At 46.3% G+C, this 15,784-nt stretch overlaps 1 protein-coding gene across 1 annotated transcript; it reads left to right on the top strand.

Moving 5' to 3' along the window:
- Positions 1 to 4,064: 4,064 nt before the first annotated feature.
- LOC128047272 (keratin, type II cuticular Hb3-like) lies at positions 4,065 to 9,306 on the top strand. Its single transcript, XM_052639367.1, has 9 exons — positions 4,065 to 4,484; positions 5,247 to 5,455; positions 6,060 to 6,120; positions 6,497 to 6,592; positions 6,808 to 6,972; positions 7,241 to 7,366; positions 7,619 to 7,839; positions 8,647 to 8,678; positions 9,194 to 9,306. The coding sequence occupies exons 1-9, from the start codon at positions 4,065 to 4,067 to the stop codon at positions 9,304 to 9,306; spliced, it is 1,443 nt and encodes a 480-aa protein (XP_052495327.1).
- The last annotated feature ends 6,478 nt before the right edge of the window (positions 9,307 to 15,784 follow it).

The raw sequence follows: 15,784 nt of genomic DNA, 5'->3' as shown, positions 1-15,784 counted from the left end.
TTGGGAAGATCTCCTGGAGGAGGGCATGGCAACCCACTCCAGCGTTCTTGCTTGGAGAATCCCATGAACAGAGGAGCCTGGTGGGGTACAGTCCGTGAGGTCAGAAAGAGCAGGAGAGGACTGAAGCGACTGTGTACACACTCACATACAATGTGTGAGGAATTTACCTGCATTATTTCATCTAACCCCCAGGGCATTCTTCTGAGGTCAGAATTACTGTGCCCATTTACTTGATTAGGAAGGTGAACTCAAAGTGAACCAATGGCTTATTTACAATCAAGCACGGGGGCTTCCCTGGTGGTTCAGTGGTAAAGAATCCATCCGCCTGCCAACGCAGGAGACACGGGCTTGATCTCTGCTCTGGGAAGATCCCACATGCTGTGAGGCAACTAAGCCTGCGCACCACAACTGTTGAATCTGTGCTCTAGAGCCTGAGAGCCACAACTACTGAGCTTACTTGCTGCAACTAGAGAGTAGCCCCCGCCCTCCACAACTAGAGAAAGGCCCTCACGGCAACAACGACCCAGCACAGTCAGAAACAAATAAATAAAAATAATGATTAAAAAAAAAAACAAGGTAAAGCACAGAAGGGTCCATCAAGGGGCAAAGTCAGAATCTGGAAGGAGGCTCCCAGCCCTCTGCCAAGAATCAAAGGTCTGAGTCTTCAGGACTGAATGAGAGTTAAGTTCCTCATGGAAGCAGGAGCCCAGACTGCTAGGCTTTGGGGTCTTAGAGAAATCAGATCCAAAGTCTGATCCAAAGCCTTCTCCTCAACTGATGCTTGCTCATGGCCACCAACCCTAGAAGGCTACAAGCCGTCATAATGGTAGTTAATTATGTGTCCAATTATGGACAGAGGAAACCAGAGTGTGAACTCAGCAGCTTGCATTAAAGAGAAATACGCAAATCATCTTTGGCTTCCTTTGCTTTTAAATATGACTTGTTATTATGCAAGGGGGTAATTAAATCCTGGAACAGCAGAGGTCACCCTGGCCAGCCATGCCTGGCATCCCATTTCTAGGGAGTGCCTCGCTGCCCTCTTTGCTGTCTTTCCCAGTTCTCTTGTGGGCCTGAATCCCTTTGGTCCAGCTTTAATTTTGCAGGGATTTCAGTGTAACCTTAGTGCCATCCTCTGTAGAAGACGGAGCCCACCTCCAGTGTCTGTGCTTCTGCTTCCAGCTCCAGCTGTGTGACTAATGGCTTCAGGATTATGGATTTCTACTCCAGTTTTCTTCTTTAAAAAATTATTTATTTTTGGCTCCGCTGGCTGTTCGTCACTGTGCGGATTCTTGTCTAGTTGTGGAGAGAGGGGCTACTCTTTAGTTGCAGCAAGTGGGCTCAGTAGTTTGTGGCACACGGGCTTAGTTGCTCTGCATGTGGGATCTTTCCGGACCAGGGACTGAACCTGTGTCTCCTGCATTGGCAGGTGGGTTCTTTACCACTGAGCCACCTGGGAAGCCCTCTACTCCAATTTTCTTTAGGGAATAAATTGGTATTGAAGAAGTCTTCCCTTGGTATCTCCCTCACAAGAGGAAATGGACTTACCCCAAAGTATTTAATTTCCTTAATTTAAAGATTTAAATTAGACTTACAGAAGCACTTTCATGATGCTTGCTTGGATCTTTTTCTGCATTTTGGTAGATGGATGGAGCAGATTTTCCATGCTATCACAATCAAAGAGGAGGTTAATAATCAGCTTTTTTTTTACACTGATAATTAAGAGCATTTAAAGTCCCAAGAGACCAGAGGGCTGCAGGCTGAGTTGTGCTCTCTAACATGACTGGAAGGATGGAAATGACAGGTTTGACAACTAAAGCACAGTGGTCCCCCAGGTGTCAGTACCAATCTCTGACCCAGCTCCAATTTCTGATACATTCAAGGACAGACTTCCCCATAAAGACAGTTGGCGGTCACAGTGATGGGGAAGAGGGGGACTGCTCCATTTTCAGCCAGATCTTCTAGAAATTCATCCCTTGCCCCCTTTATCTCCAACCCACCAGTCAACTTATGGAAAGCTAACTCTCTATCTTGGTGTCATGTCTCTTCTTTACCCCCACCATAGGCCCCTGGAGCCGATACAAGGCGGGGAGCAAATAGATACCCAACGGGAGCCAGGCTCAGAGTTGGAAGGAGTCTGCAGTCCCCACGGAGGGCAGGCACACACAAAGGACTTTAATACAAGGCTGCAGGGGGTCTGACTTTAATGCCAGGGTACTCCGTGGGAGAGTCAGCCTCCAGCGCCTTGGGGCCAGAGGTCAGGGCATGGTCTTACAGGAAATGACAGCTTGGTTGGGGATGAAGAACACTGAGAAGAGCTGGATGTACACAGAAGAGAGAGGAGAGGAGGGTTCAGGCAGAGGGAACCGTGTAAGCAAAGACACAAAGCGAGGGAGGCCAGAGGATGTGGGAGGAAGAGCTGGCAAGGAGTCCACTTTGGTTGGAAAACGGGGGATGGATGAGGTTAGGGGGAAAGGAGGCAGGGGGATGGTGAATATGGTGGGTGGATAAGGTGGGCTTAGACTGTCAAGCTGAGTGTGAGAGGTAGTTGACCGGGAGAAGGCCATATTCACCGTGTGTGAGCAAATGGGATGTGGGGATAGTACATGGAGGGTGTGTGTGTGTGTGTCTACTTTTGGCAACCCAAGGCGTCCTTATGAAACATCTTGAGCATCAGCATGCCCACTTCAGAGACACACTTCTTTTTTCTCCATGGAATAATGGTCAAAGTGACTCTGGAATCAGACATACCTGGGTTCAAGCCTGGGCTCTGCACCTTGCAATCTGGATGAAAATTCCATAACCTCCCCGAGCCTCAGTTTCCTTTGTATCTAGAATGAAGATAATAAAACTTATCTGGGGATGTGATATGGATAAAGTGAGTGTATATGTAAAGCATTAATACAATGCCTGGTCCATAGTAAGTGGTCAATAAATATCAGCTGTTATCATTATTGTTGTTATTATTTTTTCCCCTCTATGGCCCATTGGTTGCCCCAGGTACCTTCCCTTCCAACCATCCCGGCCTCCCCACTCCCCTCACCCCCACCCTGGGCCTGCCTTGTCTTCCAGGTCTGGGAGCTGGGGCCTCCTGCCCATTGAAGTTTCTTGGAATGGATCCCAGGTCCCACCACTCAGTCCAGGCTCAGAGCTTATTGGAGAAGCTCTTCTGAAAATGCCCCAGAAAACAGGGAGGCCTTTGAAAGAGACTGTCTGGGGAGTGTGGCCTTGCACTTAAGGTCTAGTTGAGGGAGACATTCTGTGTTAGATGTGGGTGAGGAATCTTGAAGGCACACAAAGAGGGATGGAGGTGGGTGGACAGAATGGGTTTTAGGGATTCAGATACTGAACTCTCACTCCACACTGCTCACACATACCTACCCACTTCATGGATCCCCCAGCATGAAGTGGCTGAACAAATACTTTTTTGGTTGTGTGACTGGCTTTTCTATGTCTTGGTGGGAGTAAACACAATTTCCTTCTGGGCATGCCAAGGGTCAAGTGTCATAGGTTGCCCTGAAGAGTTGGCCCCCAAGACCCTGCCTGTGAAGCCCCTGGAAGGCTCTTGCTCTCAAAGCTGTCAGGGTCCACCCCCACCTTCCCATCCTAGGCTGGCCCACCCTTTGTCCCTGGTCTTAGTTAATCTTGTGGCCCAAACTAAAAGTCAGAGGTTATGAGTCCAGCTGACCTGAAAACCATCATCCCAACCTGGCTTCCCTTTCTCTCCTCAATTATCTTGCAAAATGCAGAGTCCCCAGACCTTGGTTGACCTAGGCTCCTTGGCACCCTCAGGCCCTGAACTATGGAAAAAATTCTGCCAAGGCTTCAGAGTTGCCTGAGTGTAGGATTTTCCAAAGCCAATATAATATCATCTTGATGATATTATCCCAGGAGAGGAGAAATGACTTAGAAATTCCCCAAGCCCATAAAGGTGACAAGAAAGTTGCTCCATGTGGTGACATAGACAGCGCCGGGTGTCTGGCTTTATAAAAGGCACAGACAGCGAGGGAGAGCTCAGAACCCTTCTCCTCTTCCTCTGGCTTCATCTCCTCCAGACTTGACTCACTATGACCTGTGGATCGGCTTGCTTTAGCTCCCGCAGTGGAGTCCGCAATTCCAGCTCCTGTGTGACCACTCAAAGGTACTGTCCTGGTCGCACCTTCAGCTGCGTCTCGGCCGGCGGACCCAGGCCCAGCCGCTGCTGCGTCACGGCTGCTCCTTACCGCGGTGTCTCCTGCTACCGTGGTCTCACCGGGGGCTTCAGCAGTCGCAGTGTCTGCGGGGGCTCCCGTGCTGGTTTCAGCAGCCGCAGCTTTGGGTACCGCTCTGGCGGCCCTAGCCCTCCCTGCATCACCTCCGTGTCAGTCAACCAGAGCCTCCTCAAGCCCCTCAACCTGGAGATCGACCCCAATGCACAACGCGTAAAGAACCAGGAGAAGGAGCAGATCAAGAGCCTCAACAGCAAGTTTGCTGCCTTCATTGACAAGGTGGGTGTCCTTGATCACACCCTTCCTGAACCTTCTTTCCTGGGTAGGCACTGAAGGGTTAGTCAGGGGGCAGGAGAGATGTGGACCAGATGAACCCCGAGCCTGATGGAGGAGACGGACACATTTCCAGGGCACAGACAGACCAAAGAGAAGTGAGCATAGAGCAGGGGCCCCTGGTGTGACAGCACTGTCACAGTGCACAGAGACAGGAGCAGGCTTGGAGCTGCATGTCAGAGGGGGGCGGACACAGACCCCTGTCCCCCGCGGGACACATATGAAATTTACATCAGAAATAGAAACAGAAGAAAAAAGGAAATAGAAATAGGACTATAGGGTCATCCTCGCGGATGCCTGGAATGCTTAGTTGTCCCCCGCCAATCTCTCTCTCCGCACCCCTGCCCCACACTCACGCACTCACACTCTCACACTGAACTCTAGGGCCAGCTGAGGCTTCCCCCAGCAATGTTCACTTCAGACAGGAGTGGGCCAGCAGGAGACCTAACTGGGGAAGGTTTCTCAGGGGAAGGCTTGGTCATTTGGGAGGGGATTCTGATCCTTGGCACAGTGAAGCCAGGGATGAAAAAGGACTTTGCCGCTTGATCATGGATACCTGGACTCAGATCTGCAGCCATCTCAGTGACAGAGATCCTCATGTATGTGTTGTGGTGGGATGGGGAAAGGAATGGGTGGAAGTTTTGGGGGATGCATCCTGCAGGATGGTGGAATTACGGCTGTCTGGGTGACTATTCCTCTGGGTGGCAGGTGCGCTTCCTGGAGCAGCAGAACAAGCTGCTGGAGACCAAGTGGCAATTCTACCAGAACCAGCGCTGCTGCGAGAGCAACCTGGAGCCCCTGTTCAATGGCTACATCGAGACGCTGAGGCGGGAGGCTGAGCGTGTGGAGGCCGACAACGGGAGGCTGGCCTCAGAGCTCAACCATGTGCAGGAGGTGCTGGAGGGCTACAAGAAGAAGTGAGTGCATTTAGGAAGGTCCACTTCTCTCAGAAGGGCTGACATGATACAACAATCGGGGAACCACTGAGCACACTGGCCTTAGAAACTTCTTTCTTCATTAACCCGCTTTTTGTTTTTGTCAGCTTTAAAGGCAGTGACAGGAAGATACATGAAAAGAAGAGAAGCTGAAATGTCAGCAAAGAATCTTTTTCTATCGCGTTATGAACTTCTTAGGATAGGGACCATATCCCTCTTCATCCATCCATCCATCCATCCATCCACTGACCCATCCCATAAACCTGTTCTGAACACTTACTCTTTGGCCTTACTGTGCTAGGTACTGGAGGTACAAAGAAATGTCACTATGTCTTCTCCACTGCTCACAGTCACTGGTTCCAGTTACTAGTTCCATCCACATTTCCAGGCAGTTTATTATACTTGAGTAATAACAAAACCAATATCTTTAAAGTGAATCATGTCTAAGTTAGAGATATGTGTAATTAGGGATATGGGTGAGAGGGATGTTTCAGATATCCTTGGGGGTGGATGTGATGGGTCAGGTTGGGCCCTCCTTTCGATTACTAGCTAAACCTCTTGTTTCAAATTACCTTCCCTTGTGGAGGTATGAAGAGGAGGTCACCCTGAAGACCACGGCAGAGAATGAGTTTGTCAAAATCAAGCAGGTGAGTTGGCTTGTGGGATAGTTGCCTGGGAGTCTGGTAGTCCTCAGGGCATCGGTTTGCCCTTGTTCAGTTAATAAACTTATATTTTATTCCAACCGATAGAAGGGCATTTCCCTTCTCACACTCTGGGAGATCTACAGGGCAGGAATTCTCTGGCTCTTCCTTTATAGGGTGGCCCAGAGAGATGGAAGGACTTTCTAAAGTCACACAGGACATTTTGCTAGAGTTGGTGGGAGACCTTAGTTTCCTTATTCTTGACTTACTGATCTATGCCTAAGACTTGCTTTGCAGGGCTGGGGATGGGGTTAGGGGAAGTGGAGCCCCCCCTGGAAAGCCTCTGCAATGACCAGGGACTGCTGTGTGTTTGTATCTCCAGGAGGTTAACCATGTCTATGTGCGCAAGGGAGATCTGGAGGCCAACGCACACAGCCTGGTAGAGGAGGTGGGCTTCCTGAAGACCCTGTATGAAGAGGTGAGCACCAGCAGAGAGGACATTACTCAGCCCTCCTGATTCCCAGGCCGGCCTGTGTACAGAGGAAATAGACGGGAGTGCCTGTAGGCATGAGGGTTTTGGAAATTGTGGGCTTGTGTGTGTGTGTGTGTGTGTGTGTGTAAAGGTGGAATGTGAACTCTGTTCTACTTGGCTCTGGATGATGTATGTAATGTGAATGACTCTTGGCCCCTCAGGAGTTGAGAGTCATTCAAGCCCACATCTCAGACACCTCAGTCATCGTCAAGATGGACAATAGCAGGTACCTGAACATGGACAGCATTGTCGCCGAGATCAAGGCTCACTATGATGAAATCGCCAGCCGCAGCCGGGCTGAGGCTGAGAGCTGGTACCGCAGCAAGGTGAGTGGTCCAGGACACCTGCTTCCTAGACATGGCGCTGGGAGGGATTCAAGGCATTTATTAAAAAAGGCTACTTTCGTCTGGGGATTCTGATCCTTAGGGACGGTAGATAAAGTATTGACACCTCTCAGGTTGGGGTAGAAAGGCAGGGCTGCCATGTGTGGTTGCACAGGTTGAGCCCTGGACAACCTGCAAATCATCTATGTTGTCCTGAATGTGTGGGAGGTCCCATCCTGTGTTTCATGAGCCTCTCTGCTTCCTCTCCCAGTATGAAGAGATCAAGGCCACAGTGATTCGGCATGGGGAGACTCTGCACCGCACCAAGGAGGAGATCAATGAGCTCAACCGCCTGATCCAGAGGCTGACAGCTGAGATTGAAAATGCTAAGAGCCAGGTAGGATTTTTTTGAGGCCCACCCAGTGTCCCACTGGCAGTGTGTGTGCCCAGTTGGATCTCACCATTCACTCTCCAACCCATTTGTTTGACTTGAGTCCTAGGTTATGGCCCTTCTGGGAGCCCCAGTTGATGAAGGGGAGAGGTCTGTTTCTGGGGTGATCTCATCTGGGTAGAGAGACTAGACACATCCAGGAAATGGACACAGAGACTCAGAGGTCATAACCCACGTTGTTCTCTCCTGGGCCCTTAGAACTCCAAGCTGGAGGCTGCAGTCACCCAGGCGGAGCAGCAGGGCGAGGCGGCCCTTAATGATGCCCGGGGCAAGCTGGCGGGGCTGGAGAAAGCCCTGCAGAAGGCCAAGCAGGACATGGCCAGCCTGCTCAAGCAGTACCAGGAGGTGATGAGCTCCAAGCTGGGCCTGGACATCGAGATCGCCACCTACAGGCGCCTGCTGGAGGGCGAGGAGCAGAGGTGGGTACAGTCTGCACAGCTGGGGCCTCAATTGCAGAGACCTGGCCCATTTTTTTTTTCCTCTACTACTTCCCCATTCCTTCTGCTCACATCTTGGAACCCTTTCTGGCTCCCTCTCTGCTCCGAGGAGAGGCTGAGAACAGTCTCAGTTGAGCCCACTGTCTGATTTCCAATGGGCTCCTACATCATTTGGTTGAGGACAATAGTTTGCTGGTTCTCTGAGGGAATAAAAAGTCTATGATGTATAACATTTGCATATTTTAGTGGTATAAATACTTCTATCATGGCTGGGCTCAAGCTACCACTGTGAATTCATGCAGAGTTGGCTAGAAATGTACAGAACAGTATCTGTGAACTAACTGGTAGGAGCTGGTGCCAGAACACCCTTGCTTAAGGGACAGGATAAAAATGGCCTCAAACTGAAAGGGCAAATAGAAAAATACATTTCGATTAGAGAGATGAAAAGCTTGTGGCCCAGGGAGACTGGATTGTTCAGGATGGTAGAGCCAGTCAGTAGGAGTGGGGTAGGCAGTCTGAAGCTAGAGTCCTGAGGGCAGTCCCACTGCATTTGAGTAGGACCCTCTTCCTAGAGGGACCTGAGAGGTCCTGCCCCTTGTGTTCTCTTGAAACAGAGCTGGGGAGATGCTGAGCCTCAAGGGGTGCTGGACCCCAGACCTTCTCTGACCTTCTGGGGAGGGACTTGGGTGGCTCCTTAGGTGACTGGGTTCAGAGTGGGTGACCATGTGACTTCTGGGATCGCTATCAGAAGCTAATACCCAGTCCTTATGCTCTTCTCTCCCACATCAGGCTGTGTGAAGGCATCAGTGCTGTGAATGTCAGTGAGTAATTCGGGCCCTGAAGGGGAGACACTGAAGTGAGACAGTGGGAGTCTTAGCTCTGAGGGTGAAAAGACCCAGAGAGAAGAGTTCCATTCATTTCCAACCACACAGTTACAAAGGGGGAGCTGGTTGACAGGTTATGAGTGGAATAATACTTCACCCCACGCCTGTTAGAGTGCCAGTCTTATTTTCCCCATCACAGGAAGCTCTGACTTTTTCCTTGTCCAAACACTTGTCCATACTCCAGTTGTCTTGTTCCGGATCAAGACAGGTGGTTGTCCCCATGGAGGTCTTCCTGGAATCAGCTACAGAAGAATAGATTAAGAAAGACTGAGGTCATTCTCGTCCAGTGAGGATGGGAGTCCTGAGACCACACGGGAGTTCAGATTGTCTTTCTCCCTGGAGATGTGGATGATCCAGAGACATCCTACTGGGTGTTAGGGAGGGGGTTGTGCTTGGGGCCAGCTCCCCACCACCCCCTAAGGTTCTGACTTACTGTTATTGTCTCTGTACAGGTGTGAGCAGCTCCCGGGGTGGAGTTGTATGTGGTGATCTCTCAGGCACCCGTACCTGCGGCATCAGTTCCTATGGGGTGGGAGCCCGTGGCAGCAGCTGTAAGAAGTGTTGAGTTGGCAAGACTTGAGGAGGCACCCAAGCCCCAGCCCACCTCACCCTCTCCGAGCCTCCCAGATGGCCTGTCTGCCCAACCCGACCATGTGCAACCCATCATTCTGACGCACCTTCTCTACTGTCCACCTTTCAATTCTTGTGTGGGAATGCCTTCCTCCCCTCCTTGTCTCCTGCTTGCCTCTGGCTGAGAAAGGCTGCTGGGAGGAGTGATCCGTGGATGAAGTCTATTTGAGGATTCTGGGCACTCTGATCCCACGAAGAGGACGACACCTAAGTCCCCCTCCCACCTTTCTTTCCCTTGCATTCTTGAATGTTCATCACTCCCTTTCCCAAATCTTCTTTCCTCCTTGCTAACTGTGCTTAGAATAAAGTAATCTAGTTTCCATCATATGTGCGCATTTTTCTGTGCATTATTCCAGACCTGGAACAGGTGGGTGGGATCTCCAGGAAGCGGAGGGGGTGGGGTGGGGGACGGAGAGGTGGGCCTGCTGCTGGGCCTTGCTACTGTGTGCTCAGGGCTGGGGACCTTGAGGAGGGGTGCTCTGATGGCTCAGGGCTCTCTGAGGGAATTCTCTAGTGCTAGGAAGTGTCTGACACAGTGCTGGCTTATAGCAGGCACTGAGCAATGTTGAGAGAATGAATGAGTTCATCTCTGAGGTTTCTGATTGACCACGGGCACCTCCACGTGAATGTTACACTGATAATTGAAATTCAAGCAGGCTTAAAAACATCTCATCATTTTTCCCATCTACAGATGGCCCATTCATCAACTTTCCTTCTATTAGTTCTTTCTAATATCTCCAGCTTAAAACTCTTTGACACCTATTTTCCTTATCTAATGAGTCACCAAGCTTTGTGAATTGTTTTCTCTGAAGAATGCCACCAGCAACTTCTTTTCTTGCAGTAAGTCAGACTAGGAACTCTGAATAAACTTTTTGTCATTAAAATTATAGATAATATACTTCAAAAATATTTTAATGCATCATGAGCTAGCAAGAACACATGAGAGATGATCAGAGTTGGATAACAATAACAGTAAGCATGGCTCCAGGGAAGTATGTGAATGATGAAGTCTGATGGCATGGAAGGGGCATCTGTTGCTCATTGGCATTCAATGGATGGAAGCCCACTATGGTTAGGGGACAGGACACAAAGCCTAGGCCCATAAAAGGGAGAATTGGATCCAAGGTCCATAATAGGCCCTGGATGACCCTCAGTGAAGAGGGAAGCAGGAAAAGAATCCGCAAAAAGAGAGGAAAGAAACATGTACGTCTTGACCTTGGCTTTGGTAAAGAAAAGTTTTTCCTGATAATTTTAAACCACAAGTTTGCTCTCATCCAGCTCTAGGCTGGAGTTCACTTTTTTTTCTTTTGGTGGCAAATACCCACAGTACCATACATGAGAACACTGTTTAAAATGAGCCCAGGTTGGTGGTTCTCCTCTGAATCTGGCAAGAGCAAATACAAATCCTTTCTAGAAGAATGCCATTCAGACCCAGGCTTCTAGGAATTCTTCCAGAGAGTGTTACAACAAATGGAAGCTCACAAGTAATCAAAAATCATGAAATGTGAACCAAGATGCTATCATAAGAGGGGTGAACAGAAGCATCTCACATCAGCCTAATGCCCAGGAAGATGACTAGTGTGTGTGTTCAGATTCTTCAGTTGTGTCCAACTCTTTGTGACCCTAGGGACTGCAGCCCGCTAGGCTTCTCTGTCCATGGGATTCTCCAGGCAAGAGTACTGGAGAGAGGATTGCCATGTCCTCCTCCAGGGGATCTTAATTGACTTTGATAAATTAAGGATGCTTTTTTATTTTTCATCACGTTGCATGGCTGGTAGTATCTTGGTTCCCCGACCAGGGACTGAACCTCAGCCCCGCCGGTGGAATCAGAGTCCCAACCACTGAACCACCAGGGAAGACCCAAGGATGCACAGTCAGTTTTAGCTCTAGAGCAACCACTAAAATCAGTGTTTATTATTTTTAAAAAAGCCAGTGCTAAAAAGCCAACAGAATAAATAATCTTGAAATATTTAAAAAATGTTTGATTAAATCAAAAGAAGGCAGGAAACAAACTTTAGAGAACAACAACAAAAAAAAAAACATACCAGACAAATGCGAAACAGACAACAAAATTATTGACTTAAAAGCAATCATATCAATGATTGCATTAAATGTAAATGTAAAGAACTCAGCTCTCAATAAGAATGAAATGGAACAAGACCCCATAGTCCTTGCCCCCTCGTGTCCTCTGCCTGCATTTTGTCCATGGAAAAACTTTAGCCAAAGAATAAGTTTAATCAGAGAAGTCAGAAAATGCAGAAACAAAGGAAAACAATCAAAGGACACAACATAATAATATGTAGTCATTAAGCATAATCAGGGACATTTAGTTCCCTCTCAAGGACTGCGGATAATATGCTGAGCCATATCCTATGAACCATCTTACAGATACTGAAACCCTCACCAGGTGGAAGAAGTTAACTATATGATGACCAGACTGTAGCCATGACATGCTGCTGCTGCTAAGTCGCTTCAGTCGTGTCCGACTCTGTGCGACCCCATAGACAGCAGCCCACCAGGCTCCCCATCCCTGGGATTCTCCAGGCAAGAACACTGGAGTGGGTTGCCATTTCCTTCTCCAATGCATGAAAGTGAAAAGTGAAAGTGAAGTCACTCAGTTGTGTCCGACTCGTAACAACCCCATGGACTGCAGCCTACTAGGCTCCTCCGTCCATGGGATTTTCCAGGCAAGAGTACTGGAGTGGGGTGCCATTGCCTTCTCCGGTAGCCATGACATAAGCTGCTGTAATTCCAAGAATTGGCCTCAAGGAAATGAGAACAAATTGACATGGAACTGAAGGTAAACTATACCTAAAACAGTCAAGTTGACACTGGTCAGACCACTGATGACCAACCTCAAGATGACTGTCAGAGCTGACCGTGCTATTTCTGCATGTAACCCTCTCCTTCTGTCTATAAAAGCTCTTGCCCCCTGTCAATGGTGGAGGGAGTCAGCTTTTGGACAGGTGTCCACCTCCCCCACCCTCATCCTGCCTCTTTGCTTGCTGGCATGCAAAATAAAGCAAAGTTTCTTTCCACCAGCCTGGCCTCTTTAATAGCTTTTGAGCATTGAGTAGTTAGACTTGGATTTGGTAACAAGAAGACAAACAACTCAATCAAAATGGGTAAAAGACTTCAACTGACACTTCACAAACCTAATACAAAGATGTATTAAGGTTCAGTAAGTATGTGAGAATCAAGATTGCTGGGAGAAATATCAATAACCTCAGATACACAGATGACACCACCCTTATGGCAGAAAGTGAAGAAGAACTAAAGAGCCTCTTGATGAAAATGAAAGACGAGAGTGAAAGAGTTGGCTAAAACTCAACATTCAGAAAACTAAGATCATGGCATCCGGCCCCATCACTTCATGGCAAATAGATGAGGAAACAATGGAAACGGTGAGAGACTATTTTTGGGGGGTCCAAAATCACTGCAGGTAGTAACTGCAGCCATGAAATTAAAAGACACTTGCTCCTTGGAAGAAAAGCTATGACCAACCTAGACAGTGTATTAAAAAGCAGAGACATTACTTTGCTAACAAAGGTCCATCCTGTCAAAGCTGTGGTTTTTCCAGTAGTCATGAATGGATGTGAGAGTTGGACTATAAAGAAAGCTGAATGCTGAAGAATTGATGCTTTTGAACTGTGGTGTTGGAGAAGACTCTTGAGAGTCCCTTGGACTGCAAGGAGATCCAACCAGCCAATCCTAAAGGAAATCAGTCCTGAATATTCATTGAAAGGGCTGATGCTGAAGCTAAATGTCCAATACTTTGGCCACCTCATGCAAAGAACTGACTCATTGGAAAAGACCCTGATTATGGGAAAGATTGAAGGCGGGAGGAGAAGGGGACGGCAGAGGATGAGATGGCTGGATGGCTTCACTGACACGATGAGCAGGCTCCAGGAGTTGGTAATGGACAGGGAAGGCTGGCCTGCTGCAATTCATGGGGTTGCAAAGAGTTGGGCACGACTGAACGACTGAACTGAACTGAAGTATGTGAGAAGCTGTTCATCATTATTAGTCATCAGAGAAACCTAAATTAAACCACAATGAGAAAAAAGCTTACCCACTAGACTAACCAGTTAAAAGACTGACCATCAAGTAGCTGGAGTAGCTGGAACTTTCATGGAGGATAAAATGATATAGTCACCTCCGAAAACAGTTTGCCAATTTCTTATAAATTTAAACAGACATTTGCCAAATGGCACAGCAATTCCTCTCTTGGGTATTTATCTACAAGAAATGAAAACAGGTCCACACAGAGACTTGTACATGAATTACTTAGGAGCTTGAATCATAATAGTCCCAAAGTAGAAACAATAAAAACATTTTATTAATAGGTGAATGGATAAACAGAGATATATTCATGTGATGATTATCACTCAGCAAGAGAAAAGAATGAACTACTGTTTCATGAAACAACATGGATGATTCAAAAACATTATGCCAAGTGAAAATAATCAGAGTATATACTGTGTGCTTCTAGTCATAGGAAGTTCTCCAGCTGGCAATACTAATTTCCATTGCTAAAAATCAGATCAGTAGTTGTCTCGGATGAGGTGGGAAGATTGCTGCAAGGGGGTATGAAGGAAACTACTGAGATGCTTGCTGGAATGTCATTTATCTTCATTCAGTGATGGTTGAATGAGGGCAAACATCTATCAAAACTTGTTGAACTGTACACTTGAAATGTGTGTATTTTACTGTATGTAAATTATCTCCCAATAAAATGGATAAACTAATGACTTTAAAACCCATAAGATACTTAGAAATAAACCTAACAAATATGGGAGAGAACTATGCCTAGAGAAATATAAACATTTTATGAAATGTTATAGGCAATGAAAGTTAAAATGCAGACCTAACTAAATGAGGAGATATAGCATTGTTGAAAGAAGACATTAATTCTCCTTAAATTGATTTACAGTATCAGTGCCACTACAACTGAATCCCAAACAAGGGTTTACATAAAACTTAACAAGATGTTTCTAAAATTTATGGTGAAGAGAAAAGTTTGAGAAGAGTCAAGGCACTGATGTAAAAGAAAGAATGAATATTTGCCCTTTCAGAACGCTACAGAAATTCCGTGCAGTATCTATACAAGATTAGACAAATTGACCAATGAGGCAAAATAGAGAGCCCTTAAACTGATGTGTATTGTATACATACATATAGAAAACATATGTATGGCATTATTTATGCTTATGACATACTGTATAATATATTGCATCATATATGTATATATGACATATATATATAAAATACATATCAATTTGGGGGCTCTCTGTTTTGTTACATTGGTCAATTATTCTAGTGTGTATATATGATATAAATATATTAAATAAATATGACATAAATAAAATTATATATAATATATAAAGTTAAATATACCTTATATCTATATCTATATATATCTTTGATCCACAGATCAATAACAGAGAAAGAACTATACATTGGTTATCCACATGGGAAAGAATGAAATTGGATCCCTGACTTCTGTGATACACAAAACCAATTTCAAGCAAATTAAAATTATACATGTCAAATGCAAAACTTTAAAACTCTAAGAAGAAAAAAAATGGAGAACACCTTTCTGATCTTGGTATAGAAAAGGACTTTTAAGCAAGTCACACAGAGTGCTTAACATAAAAGCAAGATAAGTTAGACTACATTAAAATTAAGAACTTTTATCAATAAAAATATGCCATAAAGAAAGTAAAAAGATGAGCTATAAATTTGAAAGTGCTATTTGTGACACATATAAGTGATAAAATAGTAATATCTAGAAATATAAAGAACACCTGTAATCCAATAGGAATAAGGCAAACAATCCAATAGAAAAAATGGTCAAAAGAAAGCAAATCCATATGGATAATAAACATTTATAGAGCTATTCAACCTTAACAGTAATCATGAAAATTCAAAGCAGGGTCAAAAATAAGATTGATTATACTATTTAATTGTTTTTTTTTTTTAAGATATTCATTTATGTAATTGACTGTTCTGGGTCTTAGTTGCAGCAAACAGGATCTTTATTTGCTACATGAAAACTCTTAGTTGCAGTATGTGGGATCTAGTTCCCTGACCAGGGATTGAACTCAGTCCCCTGGCATCGGGAGTGTGGAGTCTTAGTCACTGGACCACCAGGGAAATCCCCATTAAATTGTTGAAGAGTAAGATATGTGGAGAATGCATGAATCTTTCACACAGTGCTGCCATGCCACGTCATGCCTGTTACTCAGCTGTGTCTGACTCTTTGCGACCCCATGGACTGTAGCCCACCAGGCTCCTCTGTCCATGGGATTCTCCAGGCAAGAATACTGGAGTGGGTTTCCACTCCAGGCGATCTTTCCCAACTCAGGGATTGAATCTGTGTCTCTTGATTCTCCTGCATCGGAAGGCAGATT

This window comes from Budorcas taxicolor, chromosome 5 (assembly GCF_023091745.1).
Source record: "Budorcas taxicolor isolate Tak-1 chromosome 5, Takin1.1, whole genome shotgun sequence".
In the NCBI taxonomy this organism is placed as follows: domain Eukaryota; kingdom Metazoa; phylum Chordata; class Mammalia; order Artiodactyla; family Bovidae; genus Budorcas; species Budorcas taxicolor.
This window is presented reverse-complemented; position numbering and strand designations above follow the sequence as displayed.

Bases quoted from the DNA above. Each gene is read 5' to 3' on its own strand.
- LOC128047272 (XM_052639367.1), top strand. From the start codon at position 4,065: ATGACCTGTGGATCGGCTTGCTTTAGCTCCCGCAGTGGAGTCCGCAAT. The intron at 5,456-6,059 runs GTGAGTGCATTT...TCCCTTGTGGAG, and splicing joins CTGGAGGGCTACAAGAAGAA to GTATGAAGAGGAGGTCACCC. The intron at 6,593-6,807 runs GTGAGCACCAGC...TTGGCCCCTCAG, and splicing joins TGAAGACCCTGTATGAAGAG to GAGTTGAGAGTCATTCAAGC.